This window comes from Delphinapterus leucas, chromosome 11, assembly GCF_059928025.1.
Source record: "Delphinapterus leucas isolate spDelLeu-1000000601 "Yukka" chromosome 11, BTC_Dleu_Yukka2, whole genome shotgun sequence".
Classification (NCBI taxonomy): Eukaryota; Metazoa; Chordata; class Mammalia; order Artiodactyla; family Monodontidae; genus Delphinapterus; species Delphinapterus leucas.
Genome location: NC_143139.1, coordinates 43217290 through 43242812, shown reverse-complemented (window position 1 = coordinate 43242812; position 25523 = coordinate 43217290). Strand labels below are relative to the sequence as shown.

Sequence of the window (25523 nt, the reverse complement as noted above, 5' to 3'; positions counted from 1 at the left end):
TCGGTTTCTCCTCCCTCCATCCTCTTTTCACTTGGAGATAACTTGAGCAGCCTTCTCCTGGGACAGTAGGGGGAAGGCGGCAAGCAGGATGTTGGGTGCCAGGAGCTGGAAGGGGTGCAGCTTCAGAGTTGGGTTTGCAGAGGCCCCTGACACACTGAGATTCTGGAGGGGCTAGTGGGCCTCCGGGGTGGCTCGGGAAGCTGCAGGAGCTGTCCACTGAAATATATATGGTCTGGTTTCTCGGAAACTCCTGGATCATACCATTCCCTCTCCTTGAGCACACACCCTGCCTGCTGAGTAGAGACAATTTCGGGCCAATAATCTATTTACTGTAAAGGCAGGGTCCAGCTGCTCCTCATCTTCTCAGGAGGCAGTTGGAGGTCTCAGGGAGGAAGACCTACTTTTTTTTTAAAAATCCAATCTGAAGGTTTTTTTGTTTTGTTTTTTGCGGTACGCGGGCCTCTCACTGTTGTGGCCTCTCCCGTTGCGGAGCACAGGCTCCGGACACGCATGCTCAGCGGCCATGGCTCACGGGCCCAGCCACTCTGCGGCGTGTGGGATCTTCCCGGACCAGGGCACGAACCCGCGTCCCCTGCATCGGCAGGCGGACTCCCAACCACTGCGCCACCGCCCTTTTTAAAAAAAAATAATAATAATAAATGTATTTATTTATTTATGGCTCTGTTAGGTCTTCGTTGCTGTGCGCAGGCTTTCTCTAGTTGTGATGAGCGGGGGCTACTTTTCGTCGCTGTGCGCAGGCTTCTCATTGTCGTGGCTTCTCTTGTTGCAGAGCACGGGCTATAGGCACGCAGGCTTCAGTATTTGTGGCACTTGGGCTCCGTAGTTGTGGCTTGTGGGCTCTAGAGCGCAGGCTCACTAGTTGTGGCGCACGGGCTTAGTTGCTTCGCGGCATGTGGGATCTTCCTGGACCAGGGCTCGAACCCGGGTCTCCCGCGTTGGCAGGCGGATTCTTAACCACTTCGCCACCAGGGAAGCCCGAGGGAGGGCTTCTTACGGGGCCTGGAGCTAGTAACCCTTGGGGAATTCCATTTCTTTCTCCGCTTCCAGGTGAGACGGTATCTTCCATCTTTCAGGACCCATAATCACCTTTATCTCCCTCTTTATTGGCAATCAGGGCCTGTTCTGGAGAAGTCCTTCTAGATTAGGGGAAGTTCATCTCGTTTCTCCTGTTGCAGGGCTAAACCTGAACTCCTTTCTAGTCCTGGAAATAACTGGCACCTGATCCTACCTGGTTTCCGAATCCTCCCCAGTATCCATAAGAGAACGACCCTAAAACACTAATCTCATCTCTTCCCTCCGCCCAGGTTTTCCTTCAGAGGCCTAAAGCCACGTCGAGGCCATCGACTCTGTTTCCTCAGTCTTCAGGGACAAAGGAGAGAGCAAGGGTATAGTGGGAAGGGGCGGGGGGTGAGGTTTGTGAGCAGGAGCCATTGGAACCCAGGCTTCCTGCCTCCCAGCATCTGGCCAAGCACTCCCTCCCAACCAGGGAGGTCAGCCATTGCCCTCAAGCCCTAGTCTCGGGGATGCTTCTCAATCCTGGTGATAAATCCTGTCTTTGTCTTCCCTCCAACCCAGGCCCCAGGCGGCTGGGGGTCAGAGGCTGGGGGAGGGGTCAGTGTGGAGGAGGGAGAGATACAAGGAGAGTGGGAGGAGAAGACGGACAAGAGCAGCTGGTGAGCAGGCATGGGGGTGGGCAGTGAGGGGATGGGGCCTCTTGATGCTGCAGATCCTGACTGCACATTCCAGCAGGCCTGCATTCCAAGTGAAAAAGCCAGGATTCCTTGGAATCCTGGAAATACCTTGGGGATGGCCCCTGGAGCATCAGGAATACTGGGGTGGGGGGGTTGGTATGGGGTGCCTCAAGGAAGGAGGCTGCTGAAAGAAATGGGAGAATGAGAATATTGTGGGGATCATCTCTATCCCCACCAGACACCCCTCCACGCCTGTGCCCTGCATGCACGTGTATAGACGGACAGACTGACACACACACGCGCATACACGCAAGATTTCTGGCCCAGCAGCATGAGGGGGCCCAGGAGGGCCAGCCTGCCCCTTGCCCGGCCCCTCTCCAACTGCCTTCTCTTGCTTTGACTTTCCTGTCTCCACCTCCATTCTTTCTCTCTGCTCCCAGCCTTGCTCTCTTTGTGTGGGTTTCGCTCACTCTTCCAGTTTGCTATGCTGGCTTTCTGCTAACCCTCAGCCCCTGCCCTCCTTGTCTCTCAGTCACTTTTTCTCTTTCCATCTTCCTGTCCCACTCCTCCCACCTCTCCTACTTCCCTGGACTCTCCATCGGCCTGTCCAGCCTCTGCTGCTCTTCAGCCCAGCCATCCTCTAGCCCACTGCCACCCCAGAGCCCTCTGTCTGGCCCGGGGGGACAGTCAGATTGCAAAGAGGGATGGCAAGGAGAAATGAGTGACTCTGAATCAGAGTCTCTGCTTTGATGGGAGGTCTGGGATCATACTGTGTTATGACATGGGATGGATGGAGGTGGGGGAGGCCAGGTGACTGCGAGACAAGTTCGACAAATTGAGGAGGGTGAAATGGGAGGGAAGAGAGATTGATAGAGAGAAGACACAGAAGGGCAAACACTAAAGAGAGATAGGTAAGGACTAAGGGTTCCCTTTAAGTGTGTGTTTTGGGTCAGTCTGAAGGGTAGGAGCTGAGGGGCATCTACTGAGTCATACTGAGACACAGATCCAGAGACAAGATCTGGAGGCCCAGCCAGAGGAACACAGATGCGATGTCCACCAGGCAGCCAAACAATTCGAGCTCTCTCACCTACCTGGGAAGGTCTCACAGACCTTTCTCCTCTGCAGATAGCCCTGGAGAGCCAGTTCCCTCTCCACTCACCTCCTCCTCGCCTACCCGCTCCCTGCCCCACCAGTGGGAATGACATGAACTCTGGCTGCCACTGTCCTCAGCCCTGCTGACGTACTCTCCCATGGGCGAAACAGAGGCCAATCACCTCTGCCCCACCCATTCATTCTCCAGTCCAGGAGCTGGGGCTTACACAAGCCAGCACCCCGGGGTGGGAGGAGGCTGTACCGGGAAAAAAGGGGGGGCATGGGCACCAGGGGGAGGGAGAGGAACTGGAGAGGGGTGCTGAGGAAGAGGGGCTGCAGCACTAAATCACTCTGTTGAGGGGGCTCCCTCTGCTCAGTGGGGTGGGGAGAGGATAGACGTTTGGGGAGGAGGGAGAGAAGAATGGGAAATCGCCACATCTGGCAGGCAGGTGTCTGGCACTATTCAGGCTGTAGTCACTTTCCCAGCCAAAGGGGAGGGAGGGGGATGGGGGAGGAGGGGGTTCCCAGGATCCCCTGGGGAAGAGGGAAAGGCTCACAAACAGAGACAGAGGCCCAGAATCAGACAGAAAGAGACCAAAGGAGGGAGACAGTCCGACCCTACTCCCCAGTCTCTGCTTCAGTCAGGGCTGGGAATGGCTTTGCTCACAGTCCTGAAAGGAAATTGTTGGCCAGAGGACTGGGTAGGCCGGGGAACTAGAGTTCCATTCCTAGTGGGAAACGGAGAAGGCAGGAAAAGTTCAAACCAGGCCAGGCTGGGGAAACAAGCTCAGAGAATTCCGAGTGTGAGAACTGGATAGAACACCATTCTCCACACCCGTCACTGAGCAGCAGCCCTCACCTCTCAAACTGACACGGCCCACCCCCCAGCAGGGCCAATGCTGGGGGATGAGTAGGAAGGTTAGGACAGTGATCTTAATTACTGAATACTGCTTTTCCCCCACCTCAGGGGGGCAAAGACAAAAATCCCTAGCCCTCATCCAGCCCCCTGTACCCTAACTCTCAATGCAGCACTGCAGGGTGCTATACCCAAGCATTTTTCTTCTTCTACCTGCTGAGGGTGACCCTGGGCCCAGTTGCCCCACAGTTGCTGAACTGAATTGCTAGGTTCTCAAAGGGAAGGCAAGACTGGACAACTGTAGGTTTCATGCCTTGATGCTGCAGAGGCCTCCCCCTCTGGTTGCCTTTCTTCCCTCATCCTTTCCTATCTAAGGTCCTAATGCAGTCCCTCTTGCCTAACCCCAGAATTAACAGGCCTACCTCACGAGCAGTAGAGGTGACAGAGACCCTTCAGATTGCAGTGCAGAGAAGGGCTCCCCACGCTCCCCCTCTGCTTCAAATCCTGCAGGGAAAGGGGTAAAGAAAACCAAAGCATTCTCCTGTCGCCGCGGCAACCATAAAACCCCCAGCTAAATCCATCTTGTGAGCTCACCGCCCCATTAAGATGCAGGGCCAGGCTCCGCGCCAGCCCAGCCACATTCATTTGTGCGAAGAAAGGTGGAGGAGGGGGAGGGGAGCCGGCTCTGGAAGGACGGGGAAATGGCGAGGAGAGGTTATTTACACCACTGTCCTGACCTTCTGGAGCACCACTGGCTCCGATAAATAACCCGCTCAGCGCCATTTCGGAGCGGGAGAGGGAGGTGCAGGGAGGGCGCCGGGGCTGCAGGCGGCCCCCACGCAGGTGCGCGTCTCCAGGTTACTAATGGCTGAGGCCTGCGCAGGCAGCTGGCTTCGGGGGTGGTGGGGTAGCACTCAGTTCCCTGGGACTCCCACTGAGAAAATACCATCCCTACCCCACCCCTGGCGCCGATTTCCAGGCGAGTGGCCGGGGAGATGCCAAGGAGGCAAAGAGCCCCGTAAATTAGGGATGGGGGGCGGGGGGCAGAATGCTGGGGATTCTCTGAGGTGGGAGGGAAGGAATATTACAAGAGGGGGAGCGGGCTGTTTAGAGGAATAGGAGCAGCTGCCAAGAAGAGAGGAAGAGGAATGGAAACATCACACAAAGGCAGTTTGGAAAAAGAAATGTTTTATTCCTCTCTGCACAGAGCGGTATATGAAGGTGGCTATCATGCTGACTCCGCACATCTCTTACACAAAAATGCCCCCTCCAGGTCCAGGATGCCCAGTTACCCGCCCACTTGGAGAACGGGCACTTAGTGGGTGCGGGCAGGACGCTAAGTCTCAGGAAGGTTTCTTGAGACATTTTTGTGGTAAGTTTTGGGTCAAGGGGAGAGATGACCCAACAGTGGGTGTCCCATCCTCCGTCTTTCTGGGGAAATCCAAATCCCAAAGGTCTTCTGAAGAAAGGCACCTCTCTCAGCGACCTAGGGAAGGGAGGCGCCCAGACCTACTGCCCGGATGTAAGGCTGAGGCAGAGGGAGGACAGGGTTAAGCAGCAGAGATCGCAGACCCAAGGCAGAGGAGTGAGGTGCGTGTGGGAGAGAGAAGGGGACTGAGAGAGCCCAGAGGCCCAAGTCATAAATTCTACCCTGTCCCCAGTTCTGAGCAGAAACTCTTCTTCCCAAGACTGGAATGGAGTTTTAGATCACGGACTGGCTTTGCTCCAGAGCACAGACAGGGCAAGCCAGGCAGAGCTCGCACGGGTAGTGAAGGTGGAAAGTTAAGGTATCAAACTGAGAGACAGACACTCCCACACCGAACACTCACAGACCACAGCAGTTTTGAAGCTATAAGCCAGGATCAGGGTAAAAAAATGCAGCTGTGTCTGAAATACAGAATTTTATAAGCCCTGTCCAATAAAATTTAATCACTGCTCCTTCCACTCTGTCCCCTGACTATGAGCTGTTCCCAATCTTTTTTCCAAGGCTGGGGGCCTGGGCAGTAAGAAGGAATGGGAGAAAATACCGAGTCCAGCAAGCGGGGCTGTGGCTGAGACTTCATCTGCCTCTCCCCACCCGCACTCCTTCTATAGAAAAGAATTCTCTCTCTCTCCCCTTGCTGGACATATGGACTGTTGGGATGAAGGCCGGGTAAAGGCAAAGGGAGGAAAACACTCAGCACATTCTTTCTCCTGCTTTGATCTGAAGTGTAGCTGCAGCAAAGGGCACAGAAGCGGAGGAGAAAATATGGGGGATAGGAGAGCATGGGAGCATAATCCAGTCGAGCAAGGAAGAGGGTGCTCCCCCTGCCCTGTGTCCAAATCTGCTGAGCGCTTTACTCCCAGGACTGCAAAAAGGAGAAGGAACAGGAAGCGTATACGGGTTTGCGAGGGGGCAACCACAGACAGGATGGAGATTTAAGGATCCCTGTTATCCCCGAGATGACCCTGAGAGTATCAGTTGGGGGGCTGGATGAGAAGTCACAGCAGACATGTGGATTTTTTGAGGGGGTGAGGAGCCAGGAACAGTGGGGTCTTCACCGAAGGAGTGACCACTTGATCTGTTCTTTGGCTGACTGCAGCACCTGCAGGGACAAGGGTGGCATTGAGGGGCTTGCTGGGGGGTGGGGGTGGGGGGACGGGGCTCTTCTTCCCCTCACTTGCCTTCCCTGTCCTTAGAAGACTGGCAAATAGAAAATCCCCAAGGGTAGAGGGATGGGAAGAAGCTCTCTAAGGCCCTAGAGGACTATCAGTTTGGGAAATTCCAAAAAAATTCAAGTCCACTGGGGGGATGAAGAGAGAAGAGGTATACCTGGGAGGAAAGAAAAAAAACTGGGGGTTACCGGACATATGCTGAAGCGGGGTGGTAGGGGGAGAGTTTTACCACATCCAGATGGACCTCTTGGTAAGAATTCCAAGTGGGTAGAAAACAGAATCCCTCCCTGGCCCCCCTCCGCATCAGGTAGACAATCTCTCTGCAAAGTAGCAAGATCGATCTGCAAAACCTGCATGTTCTAGAATGTGCACTTCCAGCTTAGCCCTCATTTGAATAATAAGAGAAAGACAGAGAGTGTGTGTGTGCACGCACACAGATCGTCTGCTTAAGGCAAGCCTCTGCTGGGGAATAAATCACTGAATGAGGCATCAGGCAGGGAGGGTTTGAAGGGTACAGAGCAAGGCTGACAGCCTACTGCTCACAGGAAACGGATAGGAGTTGGAGTGGGGTAGGGAGCGGCGGGCTATATGAGCCCCAGTTTTCTGGACTAGGAGGGAGCCCAAGAAGATATGTCTTCAGTCTCCAGTCTCCTGAATTCAGGCTTGGTGGGTTGGGGTGGAATACTACGCTAGCCTCTTTAGTGACCCAGTCCATCTGGAGAGGACAAAGGAAGAAAGTCATACCTGAGACACGGTCTGCTCCGTAAGGGGGACATCTTCTCCCTACGGCACAGAGAGACAAGCATTCAGCGTGGAAGAAAGCTGGAGTAAGACCTGACTGAGGTGGGACAATGGAGAAGGAAGAGGTGGTCCTTTAATGTCATTTTATTTATTTATGTATTTTTTGCGGTACGCAGGCCTCTCACTGTTGTGGCCTCTCCCGTTGCAGAGCACAGGCTCCGGACGCGCAGGCTCAGCGGCCATGGCTCACGGGCCCAGCCGCTCCGCGGCATGTGGGATCTTCCCGGACCAGGGCACAAACACGTGTCCCCTGCATCGGCAGGCGGACTCTCAACCACTGCGCCACCAGGGAAGCCCAGAGGTGGTCCTTTCAACGGAAGCAAAGGGCACATGCCCTAACCTTCTCAGTCCCTCCTAGGGACTAGTTAGTACAGCCACAGTTTTACTTGGCCAGAGGGACTGTTGAGCAAAAAAGGGTCATTTCATCCATCTTCTGTTTTAAGGCAGGAGGACTTCTTAAAAGATTTCTTCCATTCCAGGTAATCAGCAGGTTGTCTGATCCTCAACTTGGGGATGGGAGACCAGATTCCCTAGTCAGAGAAGACCTTCCCCGAATATCAATATCGCTAGGGAGAGGATAAGGGGGAGCCCAGGGTAGTTTAATGGATCCCGCAAGGCCTGATGGGTAACGACAGCATGTTAATTTGAAGAAATAAACTGCTGCAACAGCAGCCTGAGAAGCGGAAGGAGGGAGTTGGTGAAGGCGGGGTGGGGGTGGGGGGGACCTTCTCTCTTGCCACATAGAGACGTATGTTAGAGGAGAAGATTAAACTATGCAAATGGAGCCCACGGCAGTTAAGGGAGAAGATTTCCCATTACCCGGCACTGTCAGCCTTCACTCTGTGGAGGTCAGAGCCGAGACGTTCTGTGAATGGAGAGACTGGCTTTGCTCAGGCATCTCTGCACCCCTACAATTTGCTGGCAGGCTCTCTCTGCACCCAGCTGACTTGGAGCTTTCTCTGGTTAACTCAGAGGCCTCTTTCTGCTATCACTAGCACCAAAGAGGACAGAGGTTCTGGCAAATAAGTACTTCCTGATGGAGAGGTACTGTTCTCAGTCCTAAAAGACTTTAAAAGACAAGGAAGACATTCCTCTGCCTCAGATAATTGGGGTTCATCCCCACAGGAAGAAGAAGCCAACCTCAAATTCCTTTATCATTTCAGAAGCATCAATATTAAAGTTCCCTTTATTTCATCTTTGATTTAATAAGTATGTATTAAATGTCCACTCTGTGCAGACTGTATGAGATGCTAGGTACCAGGTGAGGGGCAGAAATATATTCCTCCTGCTTCCCTTCTTTGAGACAATGAGAATTTGAAAGGGAAGGAGACAGTATTCCACAAGTATGTATTCTACAAGCCCCAACCCTTAGATCATTTAGCAGGTCTGGCCCTGGAGGGTGAGTAGATGGGGGATGTAGGGGGGAGACAGTCCTGCTTACCCTTAACGCCACCCGGTGTACCACTTGCTGGGGATCGCTCTCCAGGATCACCCTGAAAAGACAAAGAAGAGACCATTGTTCACTCTGTCCTGAAGAACCAACTTAGTGTGGGGAAACTGGTCACTCGGCCCACTTGCCTTCGGACAGGGGCAGTGGCCCCACCCCTCATCCCAGATCCAGGGAGGTCCAGGGAGGTCAGAGCACTCACCCTCCGTCTACGATTTCATCCACAGCCAAGAAGAGCCCCTCCATGTTCTCCAGCAGAGCTCGCTTTTCTACATTTTTCCTGAGTCCCCGAGAGAAAAGAAAACCCAGCCTGAGTGTGAAAGGGATCCTAGGACATTGTCTGAGCTGGGGAGCCTAAACTAGACCAATATGTGTCTCCACGAACCACACAAAGAAGTAAATAAGCACTTCTGACTAACCCATTCTAACTCCCTTTCTACTCTTTTTTTGTTTGTTTTTTTTTTTGCGGTACGCGGGCCTCTCACTGTTGTGGCCTCTCCCGTTGCGGAGCACAGGCTCCGGACACGCAGGCTCAGCGGCCACGGCTCACGGGCCCAGCCGCTCCGCGGCATGTGGGATCTTCCCGGACCGGGGCACGAACCCGTGTCCCCTGCATCGGCAGGCGGACTCTCAACCACTGCGCCACCAGGGAAGACCCCCCCTTCCTACTCTTATTTGCTGAGTAACGATCAGGGATGCCAGGAAAGAGATTCAAAATATACATACAGTCAACTTCTGACTATTCAAGGGCTGATTTCCAGAGCTATTGTTTCTTTCCTACCTGCCAGGATGCTGCTCACAACATTGCTCATGAACACTGACATCAGTGGGTGGAAAAGAGGGAACACACAGAGCTAAAACTCAATCTGGAGGTGGCGGGAGGTGAGGAGGGGCTGAGTGCAAACTCTGTTTGCACTCAAGCTCTGATAAGCCTTCCAAGCTTCTCTCTGCTCCTACCACCAGCTCCCCCAGCTCTGCTCAGGCCTTGAAAAGAAGCCCAGCTAGGGGGCTGGGAACTGCCAGGGCCCGGCATCCACCAGCCTCAGATCTGGTGGTTGGTGCATATGGCCAGTCACATCCGTCATTTTGACTCTTTCACTAGATCACCGAAATGAAGTCTATTCCATCACCTGGCTAAGAAATAAATCATCCCCTTCCTGAGGAAATCTGAGCCATTCACCCTGCTGATTCTGTGGGGCTGGGAGTGCCTGCTGTTCTGCTCTGTCCGGATGGCTGTCCGTACTGGGTTCACTTGGGAGCCCTGGATGTTTTCAGGAAAAGTATCTCGTCTCTCTTCTATTGCCCACCTGCATGGGGAACAGAGGGCTGGAGGGGAGGTGGACAGGAAGGAGACGGTAAAAGGCACATTCTTCCTGCTCTCTAGAAGGAAAAACTAAGGGCCGGACGTGAAAAACTGTGAGTGCTGCCTCCGTTCCCAGGGTGCTGGTGTTGCATCTGGGACATTTCCCAATGCTTGCCCTTTCTCTACCTCGAACGTAAAGAATGAAGCCCGGGAAGGCACCTTGAGCGTGCTTGGAACTCTGACAGAGCCACTGGGGGATGCGAGAGTAGACACAGAGGCAAAGATTCTGCTCCCTCCCAGTCCCTTTTCTCAGGAGAACTATTCCACAGGAGTAACACACTCACCCATCCAGTCCTCCCCATCAGTGCAAATTACTCTGAAATAATAAGCCCGACTTCTCAAGGTAAATCAACTCCCCAGAGCCTCTGCTCATCCCCCACAAATCCCTGGACCTGAAGAACAGTGACTGTCTCTCGCAAACAGATGTCAAGAATGGCCTGCTCACCTCAGCATCTGGCTCAGTGAGTCGAAGAGGCAATTCAGAACAGCCATGAGCATCAGCTGTTTGGAGACAGAAGAAGCAGGAGGATAAGGTTTAAGGCCCTGAAAGCTGCTACCTGAAAACAAAGCCCTCTAACTCATTAAGCATCAAAAGACACAGGCCTTCACAAAGGACCAACAGCATAAGGTGGAAGTGACAGTAAAACAGGAAGACGACCCGTGGCTTCCCACAGAAATAAATTCTGCTTCATGACCCCATAATTTTAGGTCTCTCTTTGACCAGACTGTTCAAACAGAACTTTCCTGTCGCAGTCTTCTTCATGTCTTTACCAACTGTATATGTGTTACCCTATGTCTTTGGTAGAAAAATCATTAACCAAGCAATAGCTGAGGTCAGACTGCTGTCAAAAGAGAATGGACTTTGGAGTCAGGCAGATCTCGGCTTAAATCCCAGCCGAGCCATTTCTAGATGTGTGACCCTGGGAAAGTTGTCAGTTTGAACCACATGAAACTGCCACTTTTGTAGTCCAACAGTGGTCAGATGTAAGTAATTTCATATGGTTCCTCAAGGTTTAGTTTCCTCACCTATAAAACAAGGGCACTAATGCCCCAAACTCACAGAAGTGCTGTAATGTATTCTACGAAGCACTGACAGCAATAAGAACTCAGAAGAAGTTGGTTCTCGCCAACTTTGACTTTTGCCTCCAATTATGCAGGGGCTTATTTTTACCTATCTACTCTCCTAGAAGTTGTGACCTGAGGTAAATAGCTTTTCCTGAGTTTAGGAAGCAGGTTAGGACTACACCCACAGTCTTCAGAGAGCCACTCAGAACGTATGGCTTTGACGTGACCCACAATGTTGCCTAACTGACCCAAACTCAGTCAGGTGTGGACCCTTCACAGCAGGAGCAAGCATCCCCTGAACCCTGACCACACCTCAGAAATCCATCTCAAAAACACTATCCGGGGAAGGCCATTGACATTATACGTTAGTATGGATCAAAACATAGATAGTATGGATCAAAACACAGACGGTGTGTCCTACATGGACACAGGAATCTGGGAAAGCTTCCACTCTAGGTTGATTCAGGTGCTCAGCCGTGTCTGTGAGGCTGACAGGGATCTCCGACAACTGCGTTAGCCAGTCGACGCCAGAGGGACACAGGGACGCGGCAGTCCTAGGGCCCAGAACCAGTCAGGAGGTCCTGCCGGAGGTTCAGAAAGGGAGAGCAGAGACAGCAAAGAGGGGTGGGGATTCTCACCTCATTTTCATAGGAGCTGCCGATCACATAGAAATAGAGATCAATGCTGCTTTTGTATACCACTGTCAGGCCTTCCAAGAGGGCAATCTCACCTGTGGGGGGGACAAAGGTGGAAACGGTGGGTGGCCTGAGACAAAGAAGTAGGAAAGAGGGAGTTACCATGAACTCCTGGTACCCAGCTGTGTGGGGCTGAGGTGAGGCAGGTCTTAATGACCGCCAAAGACTGAAGCGGACCTGCTTTTTCTTTTTGGGTGGTAGCAGAGGGCGGCAAGTGTACACTTGGGGGAGTCTAAGTATCTTCTCCTCTAACTGCTCCTGCCCCCCAGCCACCAGTAGCCTTATTTCCCTCCTCGTGTACGAGACAGGATACTAGTCAATCCTTCGGAGGTGGAAATGCAGAGCGGTCACCTTTACAGACTTCCATTTCCCTGCCCTAATGGACGCGGTACAACAAGCAGAGCTGCAGTTAAATTTGTCAAGTGAGGCTCATAAATCCGGGGACTAGACAGGTAGCTAACAGCCAACCTTCTAGCACGGTATTCCCGCGTGGGGTACGCTCACCTCCCCATTACATTTCTGAAGAGTTTATTACATGAGGGGAGGAGGAAGAAAGAGAAGGAAGAGGCAGAGTCATTTCGCCCTTTCTCCGCCGCCCGCCGCCGCCCCCTTCCCGCTGTGGCTCTCCCACTGCAGGGAGTAGTGAAAGGAAGACGACCTACTGTCAGTCCGGTGGGTCTTGTTGAAAATGTTCTTCTCAAAGGCCTTTTGCTCCTTGACACTGGGGTAGGTGTCGTCATAGTACTGGTCAGAGGGAAAGGAGATGGGTTGGGTCATTAGAGCTGGGAGCCCAGAATGACTAGCGACTGTTTTGCCCTGGATCTTGGATTTCTCTCCTGCAAGGCGTGGGGTGAGGGAGAAATACTGACACGAAGAAGGGAGAGCTACAGAGGCAGGGAATGGGCCGTGAGTAATCGGATACAAAACAAGGTTTTTAAGGACCCTGCTACAAGCCACCCCGCCTCACGGTTCTCAGACTGTAAGGGCAAGAGGCCTAGAAGCCCTGTGATGAGGCTCTGCCCCATCTACATTCTAGGGCAGCAACCCTGAGGCCATTCCCAGGCGCCACCCCAGGTCAGGGAACACTGCTAGAGAACACAAAAGGCACCAGGCCCTCACTGTGCAGAGCTGAGGAATGGGGAAGGCCTGCAAAAGCCTCCTCTAAAGAAGGGCAAGCCCTGCCTGTGCTCTCTGATCTCCTGTATCTTAGCTTCCTTTCCAGTAAACTGAAAGAAGTGGGAGGCAAGCTAACACACTGTGGAGCCCACTCACAAGCTCTCCCTGGCAAGGGGGTGGAGATGCAGGCTGCTAAATTGCTCTGCTCTTTAGGGGCTAATCCGCTGCAGTCAGCTGAAGACCTATAACAGGCCTGGCATTTAGTAACTGGATAACTGTTTCAAAAGGTGTCCTGCATAGTTACATCCAATTACAGGGAGGAACAGCTGGTGAATTCTGAACTAATCTCTACCTGCTGATTGATTTATGCTATGCTCGCCCGGAGTTAATCCACCAGGGACAGAAAAAATTTCTCCAGGAGGGGGAGAATATGGAGGGAGAGGAGACGGGTGTCCTTTCTCCTCTCTTTCAATAGATCCAAAGTAGGAACATCCCACTGGGGAACTCAGCAGGTAACAAGCTTGGTGGTGACTGGAGACCTAGGACTGGAACCCTGGAGCTGCAAGAGAATTCCCTGGAAAAACCCAGGCAGGATGATGAGGTAGAAGAGAAAGGGACAGGAGTGATGGGCATGGGCAGGCTGCTTCTCACATCTAGACACTGCTTTGTTCAGAAACCAAGGTTCCAAAGTTTTTTCCTGTTCTGATGTTGATGACAAAGTCTAAGGATGGCAAGTAGGGAAGCAGGGCAACTAAGAGACAGGAGCAGTTTAGGTTTTATCTGGAGTAGTCAGAGGTAGATGGAAGAATTCTCAAAATTATGTGTGGGTGAATATGAGTTAATTGGGCCAGTCCCAAGATCCAAAGCTCAGAAAAAGTCTGTCTTTGCTCTTAAACTAATCTGAAAGGGAATCTCACCTTGGCAAAAAGTCGATCTCCGTCATTGTCCAGAATCAGGATGGCTTTGACAGTATACAGGGAGGGTTCCTGAAGAGATATGAACATACCTTCAGTCCTGAAGGCTCTTGCCACCATTAGCAAACCAGATACCTTCCCCTGGCCCCACTGGGGCTGCAAGGGGATACAGAGGTGCCTCTGTAGGTCCCCTATCCCAACCTGGTTAGAGTTAGACATTTCCCACTGAGAATGACCAAGTGGTAAATGAACTGAATTGAGGGAGGGGACATTTCAACAAAGGACCCAAAGTAGCACCAGAGAAACAATTTCTATGAGCCAGACTCACAGAGGGCTTAATATTTGTTATTTCCAAATATTATGCTACAGTTATTTTCCAAATTACTCTCCCTCCCTGGTCTCCCAGGCACAGGTGGGTTTGAAATGTGGAATGTAACCAGATTAATTAATAGGCACTGCACGAGACTTTTTGAAAATAGCGTTGACTGCCCTAGTGTACTTGGAAGTTCCTGCAGTCCCGATGCAGTAGCAATGCAGAGGTATAAAGAAAGCCTTCCCTAAACCACCCACACACGGAGCAGATGGAAACAAGCACGCGTGCACACACACACTCACACACAGACACACCAGTTCTGAATGCAGCCCAGCGAGACATCCATCTTCCAAGACTTCCCCTAGGAGCTCAACTCCTCTACTATACCCTGACGACCACCACGTAACTTGCCAAGACAAAAAGCAATCTGAATTTGTGGTAGTTAAGAAGCAGTAAGAAGAGGCTCCGTCTAAGAAACACTCTGGAGCCTGGAGATAAGGAGCAGGGGTGGAGTGTTCTTTCACAACCAAAAAGCAACCTTTGAGGAAACTGGCTCCATAAAGAAATCAGGGGCTTCCCTGGCGGTCCAGTGGTTAAGACTCCGTGCCTCCACTGCAGGGGGCACGGGTTTGATCCTTGGTCGGGGAAATAAGACTCTGCATGTTGTGTGGCATAGCCACAAAAAAAAAGAAAAAGAAAAGAAAAAGAAATCAGAGTCTCAGCCTTAACAGTTACACTAAAACTCAAAGCATATCACTTTGCAAAAGCTCCTTCACTCCGGCAACTTCCAGGGAACCAGCTAACAGGAAAGGAAGAAGAGGGAGGGAAGGGAGCCCGTGGGATGTGTACGGAAGGTGTCTGCAGGCTCACATCCCTTGACTTTCTCATCAGCGTTACTTACCGTGGATATCCTTCTCCCGTGCTTTGAGACAAGAGTGTTGTTTTGCTACCTCCGTTTCCTGGCCCTACTTAGGAAACCCACAGCCTTCACAGGGCCAAACATATTCTCTGAGCGTATGTTTAACGAAGACCCAAAGGTGATCAGGAAAGATTCACTGCCAAGGATCTGCAGCCTCTACAAAGGTAAACTATCCCATAAGGCTCCAGGAGGTTTATGGTTCCATGCAAAGAACCAACCTTAGCTCAAGGAGTTAAGAATGAGAGTAAAGGGAACCCAGTCTTTTGAGAACAGGTGATAAAGCAGGTAAGCTTTCCCCACTTGGATTCTTGAGGACAGAAATTTTTGTTTCTTTCACTGATTTATTACAAGCGTCCAGAACAATGCCTGACATATACTAAACTCTCAATATTTATTGAATGATTATGAGAATAAATGAAGTTTGAGAGTAAAGTAGAAATTTATTGATGCAGTAAGCATGTAGGGGATTCTCTTATAATTAGACATCCACGTACAGGCAGGTTTTTTGGTGTGGCCATTTTGGGTGATATTACTACCAAGTCGTCATCCTCTGACAGGCATTCCTTAAAGATGCCCATGCTACACGCATTCCTCTATGGAACACTCTCTCAAACTAAGGGACTCTGTCTAGCAGAAGGACGTCCTCTAGAGTCTCATCTGAAAAGTCACAAATAAAGCAGCTTTCCTAACTCCTAATTCCCCACAGAAAGATCTTCCCATAAAGCAGGCTCAGTTCTATAGCAACTTGGATCCTCGATTCACCAACAGGGAGACAGTCATGGGAATGAATTTTCTTAATAGAGGAAAAGCAGTCCATAAGGAAGGAAATTTAGAAGAAATCATTTTCCCCACAACATTTTCCCTGGAAATCTTTGGCTCTGTTTCGCTATCCGCATTCACAGCAACCTTAGAGAGCTTCCCAATGGTTGAAGCCGGGCATTGATCTGGCGCAGGTAACTCGTGCCTGCAGCCACAAAGTCTGGCATCTCTAGAAAGGATGGGATCCCAAAGCAAAGAAAAACCCTTATTGCAGGACTTCCCTGGTGGTGCAGTGGTTAAGAATCCACCTGCCAATGCAGGGGACATGGGTTTGAGCCCTGGTCCAGGAAGATCCCACATGCCACGGAGCAACTAAGCCTGTGCGCCACAACTACTGAGCCTGTGCTCCAGAGCCCGCGAGCCACAACTACTGAGCCCGTGTGCCACAACTGCTGAAGCCCGTGCGCCCAGAGCCCATGCTCTGCAACAAGAGAAGCCACCGCAATGAGAAGCACACGTACTGCAACGAAGAGTAGCCCCTGCTCACTGCAACTAGAGAAAGCCCGCGCGCAGCAATGAAGACCCAACACAGCCAAAAAATTAAAAAAAAAAAACCTCATGGCCACCAGCCAACTAGGACAGTCAGACAGTCCTCTGTGGCCAACAGGGTGAGAGAGTGCCTAAAACAGCCAGCAAAGAGAGAGACAGATTCCTAGGTCCTGCTCCTGGCTCTTTTCACTGGCTTCCTAGAAGACGCAATCAAGGAAACCCCCAAAATAGAAACCTGGATCTTCCTGGGAAGGACAAAATACAGGCAAAGGCAGGCAAGGAGAAGACCAGAAGGGACCGTAAGTATGAAAAGGGTAAGATGGCACTAGAGAAAAGGCTGGTCATTTCAAACTTCCAAAGAAATGACCACACTAAATAAAGCTGAGAACTTAGGCAAGAGCTTAAATGCTGCTTTAATTCTCCACTCTGCTACAGCCAGAACTGGCAGCTTCTCCTTTACTTCTCCTGCCACCTCCTGACTGCAGCTGGTTCCACTTCAGCCTGGGGCCTTTACCTCTCAGGAGTGGGGAGGACCTGGAGTTCCTCTCATATCATAACCAGCCAGTTTAAAGGGCCCAGAAGCCATTACTGATAATGTAATTTCATTTTAAGTTTTTCACAAAGGGCAAGTTTATAAATAACTCCCAGCTCTTGAGAAATGGGCTTCCTGGACAATGGACTAGGCTTAACCTTGTAACACATTAAACGCTGATTATTGAGAAAGACACTACAAGCTCAGGACCATGTTCAAAGGATTTAAAAGGTCTATTCTTCCCTCCCATTCCCAAATGGGTAGCTGCTAGAAAGCTTTCGAGACAAAGTTCTGTGATGCACTGACTTTCAGAGAGCCACAGCCTGAGTGTATAACAGAACTTCACCTCAAATGCTAATGGTGCCTGGAAATGATGTGCAGGCAGACTGGTGTTTGGGACGGTGGGTGGCTCGGATAGATTTTCATGTCCATTTTTATTATCAAGAAAACTAGACTGGACTCCTCAGGAGAGCTGAAACAACACCGAATGAGCAACGAGCCTGCTGCAAACAAGTCTTTTATCTCAATCACGGGCTTCTGAAGCCTGGTGAAAAACATCAACATCTCCCAGCATCCCCTACCCCAGCACACAGAGGACTAGAAGGGAAGAGTCATTCCTCGTGCTGCCCCCTGTGGGCCTTCGGATGACCTGCAGCTTCCTCAGGATTATAGTCATTAGCAAAAACATTAAAAAGGCAGCTCTGGAGAAAAGCTCTCTATTTGTGTGTCTTGTAAGTCAATCTAGGAGAGATGGGCCCTGAAGAAGCACTGAATTAAGTCTATCCACAATGTATATAGTAAGAGGACACTCTGGGGTAAGATCATGATACGCCACCAGAAGAGGACTAGGGTAGTGTTTGGAGCAGGTAGACAGGATATTTGAGGCCTATGATTAATTATTTTATTTGATCCTTTGTGGGGGATGGAGGAGGAGGAGGGAGGGAGCCAAGAAGTCTTTGTGGAGTTAGAGGATGCTATCCACAAAGCTGAAAGGACACAAGTAAGAATCTGGTTGAGATTCCTAGAAAGTTCATTCCCCACTTGTAAAGAAATCTTTATGGCCATGCCAAAAAGTAGTACCCTGGCTTGGCAATGGGTCTCCATCAACTAGAAACAAGATGCTCTTCCCTCAACCCGATTTATAAAGTAAAACCAAGACAAAACCAAAACCAAGAGAAATTTCTAGATACCACTCCCAGCCCCACATGGCTAAGCAGGTATTTTGCTCCCTGATTCTGTGCCAATTTCTTTAAAATGAAAAGCTCCTCTGCGATTGAGGGCTCCAATTTGCCAGCCACAAGCCTGGGGACTTCAGATGAAAAGAAAAGAAGAATTAGGCAAAGGTTTTGCCAGAGAAGGACAGTTTTCACATACTACCCAGGGGTTTGCTTAGATTCAGGCAGCACAGCTCAGGAAAGAACAGGAGCCACAGGTACCACAGAACATTACCAATCTGACCTGAGACCAAATATTGGTTAAGAGGAAACTGAACACAAGTCTTAGGAAGGAAGAACTGTTGGCAGGAAGAGCCACCTAGAAAGAATCTTCCTATCTGACACAGATACAAACCATGAAAGCACGGTCACCAGAAGTCTGCCACTACAGGAAAAAATGTCTCTAAATTCCTAAAATCCTTTATTATAGTCTGCATCAGCCATTAACTCAAGTTCCACCTTTCTCTGGGACTCAGCTTTCTCATCAGTGAAATGAGAGGCCTGAGCTAGATAAGTTAAGTTAATAACTTTTCTGAGTTACAGCAGACCCCCTTTGATAAGCTGACGAAATCTATGGACCTTGTTACCAGAAAAAATACACATTCACAAATTTTTATGATTTCAAGGAGTTCATAGACCTAGGTTTAGAATTAAATGAGATTCTCTCTGAAGACAAAAACACAGTGCAGGGAGGGGAGGAAAAAAGGGGGAAATGAGTGATACTTTTGTAAATCACCCCCTCTCCTCTGCCAGGCACCAAATAATGACTTCAAGAAGTATGTGTGTGGCCTTCATAAATTAATAAATGATTGAGAAAACTAACACAGCCAGCAGGGGGAGCTAAGGTCAGCACCACACCCCTCCAGCTTTCACTATTAAATTTCGCGGCCGTGGGACAGGCAGGACAAAGATAACCAGGCCCCAAGCTCTTCAGGAATGCAAAGTCTCAGGTCCTTTCTTAAAATTCCAAAAGCTTGTCTGCTAGAGAATTTTTTGCCCAGGGGGTCTCACAGTCCCTAATTCTTCAACTATTCTGGAAATGAGAGAATTACAGAAATGAGGGGACAAAGCGAGGAGCACTGCTGGGAAGAGATGAACTGAACAAGCAGAAATCACAGTACTCCACACCTGAGGCCTGAGAGCAACATTAGAACTTCCTGCCTGCCCAGTTCGATAATCCAAGAGCTCTCATTTAAATATCATGCAGCAAAGGGAAAAATCAAATGGGGCTAGATCTATTTCTGATGAGTCCTTGCTCGTGATCTGTATCATAATTTACTCCCCACCCCACCCTCCATCTGCTTCTGAAAACAAAAAGGTAGCCTCTGAAAGACTGAATTGACAGCCTCTGTGTTCATCTTTCAGTCTACTTGCTCCCCCAAATCAACCCCCGAGACAGAACTGCTCTCCTCTCCCCTAGTTTCAGCCTCCCTCTAAAAACTACACAAATAGTAGAAAAGGAGTTGGAGAAAATTGGTAGACAGAGCTGTCCAGGCCAACTGGCTGTGGATGGGGATATCTGCCTTAATAGTGGGAATACTAAAAAGCCAAAACAGGAGATGCAGGCTTCATCTGCAGCATGTAAGACTTAGGTTACACAACAGGAAAGACTTCCTGAAGAGGTGAGGGTAGTCAAACACCGGAAGAGGTGACACAGGCCAGGGAATCTAAGGACAGGAGAACTCCTCTAATAATCTGATTTGAGGAAAAGCCTATTCTGTGCAGAATCAGCTGAGGCAGAATGTGAGAGGGCCCTTGCCAGTACGGATCTCTCATAATGTGCATGGACCCAACCTCCTCATCCAGCTTCATCAGATGCCCATGGGCACTCTGCCTTCCATCTTCCTAATTACTCTAGCAGAAGTGGGTAGGTAGGTACTAATTCTTTACCCATTCCATCCTTTATTTGCTTCTCTAGCTCCCCTTTCCATAACCAGTTTTCTTGTCAGTATCCTGACTCTAACCAAGTCACAGTGATGGACTAAAGTAAAAAACAGTAGGGCTTCCCTGGTGGCGCAGTGGTTGAGAGTCCGCCTGCCGATGCAGGGGACACGGGTTCGTGCCCCGCTCCGGGAGGATCCCACATGCTGCGGAGCGGCTGGGCCCGTGAGCCATGGCCGCTGAGCCTGCGCGTCCAGAGCCTGTGCTCCGCAACGGGAGAGGCCACAGCAGTGAGAGGCCCGCGTAACGCAAAAAAAAACAGTAGCAAGTATCTAGCTGAAAAAGACCCTAAATCTGCCACTAGGCTCCCTCAAATATCTGGATAATTGCATTCATCCTCTGCCTCCCAGGGGAGACCTGGCTTCTCAAGGGTCTGGCTTTCTTCACATGGAAGCCCCCTCCTCCTCTTTTGACTGTGTGACAGCTCCCCCAGACCTCTGATATAATTTATACCTTGCCGGGGACCAACTCTTTCCCACCACTGTGAAGGAGAGGGAAAAAAAATATATAAATACGTCGGAAATCTATAACGAGGTCTTCTTGGAGGGCAGGACATGGGGAGAGTTAGAAGCAGCGTCAATTGCTCTTTAGGGGTTTTAGTTCAAGCCGAGGTCTGCTTCCAGCAATCAACCATTAAAACAAGCCGGCCAGAGTAACAGCACAGTTTATTCTGATCATTTAATTTGAAGTGTCAATAAATTAAACTTCAATCAATTAAACTAGGTGTGCAATAACCCAGATGGACACCCCGACACCAACATAATCACAATAAAAATTTTTATGGTTGCCAGGGACCTCACCGGGGGCAGTGCTGGCACTGCTCGCGCCCTAGCTGAGAAATATATCTCCACAGTGCAGGAACGAGGAGATTGCTTCTCCTAACGAAATGGACGGGCCAGGCACCGGCAAGGACGCAGCTGGGAGAGGGGCACAGGGGACTGCCAGGAACTAGATGGGAGTGCTTTGGGGGCTTAATGTAATTGATACCTTTGCCCAGAGCAGGGGGAGGGGGCATTTAGGCCAAGTACCTCTACTGTTAGTGCCAAAAGAATTTAACAAAAGCCCCATTAAGATGATTCAGGAAGCAAAGGCCACAGAGCAATATGAACCTTTAAGAGTCATTGATGTATTCTGCAGTTTCTTCCTCCATACATACACATACTCTTGTGCACTCTGGATGCCCTGATTTTTGAATGAGGCTTAGAATTCAGGATCTGGTCATTGTTTTAGGATAGAAATTTATTAAGGGGAGAGTAAGAATAAAATTAAGAAGTCTAGTCCGAAAAGCACTGGAAAAGCACTCAGAAAGTGAATCCAGAGAGGATTAGGAAAAATGAAACCTATGAGGAAAGATGTAAGGATCTAGACTGCTAGAGTAATTCAGTTTTGAGGAAAAAAAGGGCAAAGAGGGGAAGGAGGAAGGGGATAAGTCATTATCTTTAAGATTCCATAGGTTATTAATGGAGAATGTGACCTGCAGGGATCCCTCTCTATTCACAACTAAGGGAGTACGAAGACAGCAGGAAAGCTGAGTCCAAAGATGTGGGCTGGGGGCATTATTATCAAGCACTGGGAATGGAAGGAGATGAAAAGAGACCTGAGAAAGATCAGACAAATCTGCTTGAAAGGTAGGGCTGGATTACCTAATTCAAGAAAGAAACGCCACCCACTGTAAAGTACCTAAATAAAGGGAACCTATTGGCATTTAGAAATTCCCATAATCAGATCAAATTTCAAATGATGGCTCTTCTTGCCCCCCTCTAGCTTACTCTTCCCTTCTTCTAAACATCCTGTGGCTATGTGTCTCGTAGAGGTGAGAAGACAAGAATATGCTTTGATCAGGTTTCCCCAGAGGGCCAGCCAAACCAGGAAACAGAAATGTGAGAGGAGGAAGCCTAAAGGAACTTTAGAAGGTATCTGCCCTCTCTAAGGAGTGTTTTGTTAAATACTATCCAGGCACAGTAAACTCTTTAGCTCAGCGGAGAGCTAAGGTAAAATCCAGGGAATTCGTTATACTTTTCATAACAAAGATGGTGACCTAAGAATTAGGGGATGCCGCTGAGCACACAGAGCGGATGGGATAAAAAGGAACAGTAAGGAAGGGTGATTGTGAACCAGATGGAGCTAAATTTCGTGGGCCAGTAGGTGAGGGTAGTGAGAAGAGAAATAAAAATTTAGGAAATACCACCTGATTCTCAACCACGGTTCCTCATCTGAACCACTGAATACTGAAAATTATTTAAATACTATTTTGTCACTTCTCCCAAGGATAGTACAAAACTAGTGTCACTGTGTAAACAGAGAAGCTGATCCATTACATACAATGATGCCTTAGGGCATTAGGGCTTAATTCTCCCCAGGAACTCCAGTTGAGAAGGGCTGGAATGGTGAGAAAGGTACATAAATTCTTAATTGGGGGCCCAAAATATATTGAAAATAGTAAACAGCACACACACACACACACACACACACACACACACACACACACACACACATGTTGGGAAGGGCTGACACAGAGGAAGGAAAATACTAATTTAATATCCTAAGAACTCTGGTGACCAGCACAAGAAATGATGCCTATTGGTACTTTGTCCCCAACAAAAGCTTTATATAACTGATAGCTGAAAGTACAATTTGGCATATTGAAGACGTGGAAAGCCCATGATGAGATAATACCAGAGAGACACTTGGTCTGGGAGGCTTAGGAGTCGAAAACTAATCCTAGTCTTGATTGTGCTTCCTTGAGGAAGCCCTTTGCCCTAAACCTTCGTTTCCCCTTACCCCATCGAACAGGTTCCTCATGACAAAGAATCAGTAAGGTTTCTAGAGCAAACTTCAGAGGTACCTGACCAGGTCAGCAAGGATCTGTAAATGCAGCATCTTAGGTATAGATTAAAATGGATATAAGGAAGAAGCAGGTTGAAACAGACTTCGCTGAGGAAGCAGAGACAAGAATTGAGGTAAGAGAAAATGTGAGAGAGACTTTCACATGTAACTCCCTCAGTTCAGCACTACACACAAATCCCTTGTTAAAAGGGCTCCTCAAGTAATATCGCCCTCACTCCTTTACCTCTAGGCAGGCTCCCTTCTAAACAGATCTAGGGGGCAGTCTAAAAATTTCTTAAACTTCCAAAGAAATTAATTCCCTAGAATTTATCCCAGTCTGTTAACTGGTTAAGAATACTGGTTAATGGTGGGGGAGGGGGGTGTGGGGGGTGGTGGGATGAATTGGGAGACTGGGATTGACATATATACACTAATATGTATGAAATAGATAACTAGTAAGCACCTGCTGTATAAAAAAATAAATCAAATTCAAAAATTAAAAAAAGATATGATTCACATACCATTTACTCATTTAAAATGTACAATTCAACTGTATTTAGTATATTCATAAAGTTATGCAACTCTCACCATAATCTAAGTTTAGAACATTTTTATCACCCCAAGGAAACCCCATACCCACTAGCAATCACTCCCCATCACTCTTCTCCTCCCATTAGCACTAGGCAATTACTAATCTGATTTCTGTCTCTACACATTTGCCTATTCTAGACATTTGATATAAATGAAATCATATACTATGTGGTCTTTTGTAACTGGCTTCTTTCACTTAGCATATGTTTTCAAGGTTATCCATGTTGCAGCGTGTATCAGAGCTTTATTTCTTTTTATTGCCAAATTGTATTCCATTGTACGGATATGCCACATTTTGTTTATCCATTCAGAAGGAGATGGACATTTGAGTTGTTTCCACTGTTTAGCTATTGTGATAAAGCTGCTATAAATATTCATGTGCAAAAAAAAAAAAAAGAATACTGGTTAACCGCTTGGTACAGAAAATGTCTTTAATAAGATTTTAAAGCTTTCTACCTAGACTTAACCAACCCATATGATGGGAAGGAATTATCCCTATCTTTGCCATTTTGAAAGAGGGGAATTGAAACCTGTTATTCTCTTTTACCTGATGAGGATCTGGGTGTGTACATGTGAAGAGCTGAAGGAAAAAAAAAAAGGCCTAGAGTTCAACTCAATTAAGGAAGGAGCTGGGAGCAAAACTCCTACACCCACATATATATATGTTAAAATCCCCAAATTGAAAAAGCGGGGGGGGGGGGCGCAGTTTTGAGAGAAACGCTCTGGTTCAGTTCTAAAGAAAGGGTAATAGTATTTTATTTTTTTGAACAAGAGAAAAGGATCACATGGACAGGGGAGCGAAAAGGCGCCCTTTAGCCCCCAAAATTCTTATATAACCAGAGGAATAGTGGGCACCCCAGATCCTACAATAAGAATTCCCAAAGTTTAAATGAAGAGAGAAAGGAGAACAGAATAAGGAGTCGAGAATAAGGAAAAATATTCCACAATCCATGCTGACTCTATCAGGTATTCCAGAACTCTACATAGTAGGAAGCCGAAGAAGAAAATCGTGTTTTTTGAAGGAATATGACAGGGAATTATCAACGGAGAGTCACACTGTGACAACTGCCAGGAGGAGCCTGTGATGACAAACACCTGCACTCTACTCTGACAATTTGAGGCGAGTTTGGAGTTTGGGGGGAACTCAAATCAGGATATCATCCACAATGATCATAATCAGAGGGAATCTGAAGGACCCCAATCCAGTACGCTCATGATCCTATGTGTCCTAAGGACTCCATGTGCTCCCTTCAACTTTCCACTGACTCTGCCCTCTCCCCGGCAGAGCTTCCTACTCTAAACCGAGGCTTTAGCTCCTGTACTAGGCCACACGCTTATTCCAGGGACCGGCAGAACGTTCGGACCCCGAGGATTACCCGGAACTCCCCTTCTACCCCCTCCCACTCAGGCTCAACCCCGACTCCCGGCCCCTCTGGACAACGCAACATCTCGGCCACCCCTCCAGCTCCTACCAAAATCAGCGCCTCCATCTTGCCCCGCAGCTGGTGCCGACGTGGAGCCGCAGAGACAACGCCGCCGCTGATTGGCCCTAAATCCTCATTAGATCCCGCCCACAATGAGGGTTATTGGGCTCCCAGGTGTCAGCTATTACTGTATTAACCAATCAGTGTACTAGCTTACTTAGCGGAAGCAAAGTGTCCAGCCAGAAGGTGCAGATATTTGATTGTCAGTTTAAACACTCAATAAAACAACAAAACCTCACTAATAAATGGGGCGGGAGGGTCAGTGGGGCGGGGTTGTTTCCATGGGGAACAGAGGAAGCGATTATTAATTTTCAATTGGCCGGGCTGAGGGCACATGGTATCGTCGGCCGGATTTAGCAACTTTAATTCGCACTCCCTTTAGGGAGCGCTGTGTCTCTTTAGCCCTTGACACAGGCAGCTCTCGACGGAATCCTACCCTAATCCGCATTCCAGAGCCTCCATTAGGTCCCTGATGTCCACGGTTGCTTTGGGAAACACTGCTAGCTCGTCCTTCAGACTCGCTCAGGTCCCTTCAGCATACTCGCAGAAAGTCTGCACAGCCATAGAGTAAAGGCACAAGATGCCCAGCGTGTTATTTAGATAAACCAAGGCCTCTAGAGGTTGATTGCTAACAGTAACAATCTTCCTGAGGTGGAGTCCTAGACTTTGCTTGACCCAG

At 49.1% G+C, this 25523-nt stretch overlaps 1 protein-coding gene across 1 annotated transcript; it reads right to left on the bottom strand.

The window, feature by feature from the left end:
* Positions 1 to 4831: 4831 nt before the first annotated feature.
* On the bottom strand, positions 4832 to 24913 carry COPZ1 (coat protein complex I subunit zeta 1). The gene is made up of 9 exons (XM_022571985.2): positions 24833 to 24913; positions 13720 to 13788; positions 12349 to 12430; positions 11630 to 11721; positions 10372 to 10427; positions 8766 to 8843; positions 8558 to 8609; positions 7060 to 7098; positions 4832 to 6245 (listed from the first exon to the last, which is right to left on the bottom strand). Exons 1-9 carry the CDS (start codon positions 24848 to 24850, stop codon positions 6198 to 6200), a joined length of 534 nt encoding a protein of 177 aa, XP_022427693.1. The 5' UTR covers positions 24851 to 24913; the 3' UTR covers positions 4832 to 6197.
* Between the last annotated feature and the right edge of the window lie 610 nt (positions 24914 to 25523).

Bases quoted from the DNA above. Each gene is read 5' to 3' on its own strand.
- COPZ1 (XM_022571985.2), bottom strand. The intron at 12,431-13,719 runs GTGAGATTCCCT...CCCTCTGACCAG, and splicing joins GAGATCGACTTTTTGCCAAG to TACTATGACGACACCTACCC. The intron at 8,844-10,371 runs GTGAGCAGGCCA...TCGGGGACTCAG, and splicing joins TCACTGAGCCAGATGCTGAG to GAAAAATGTAGAAAAGCGAG.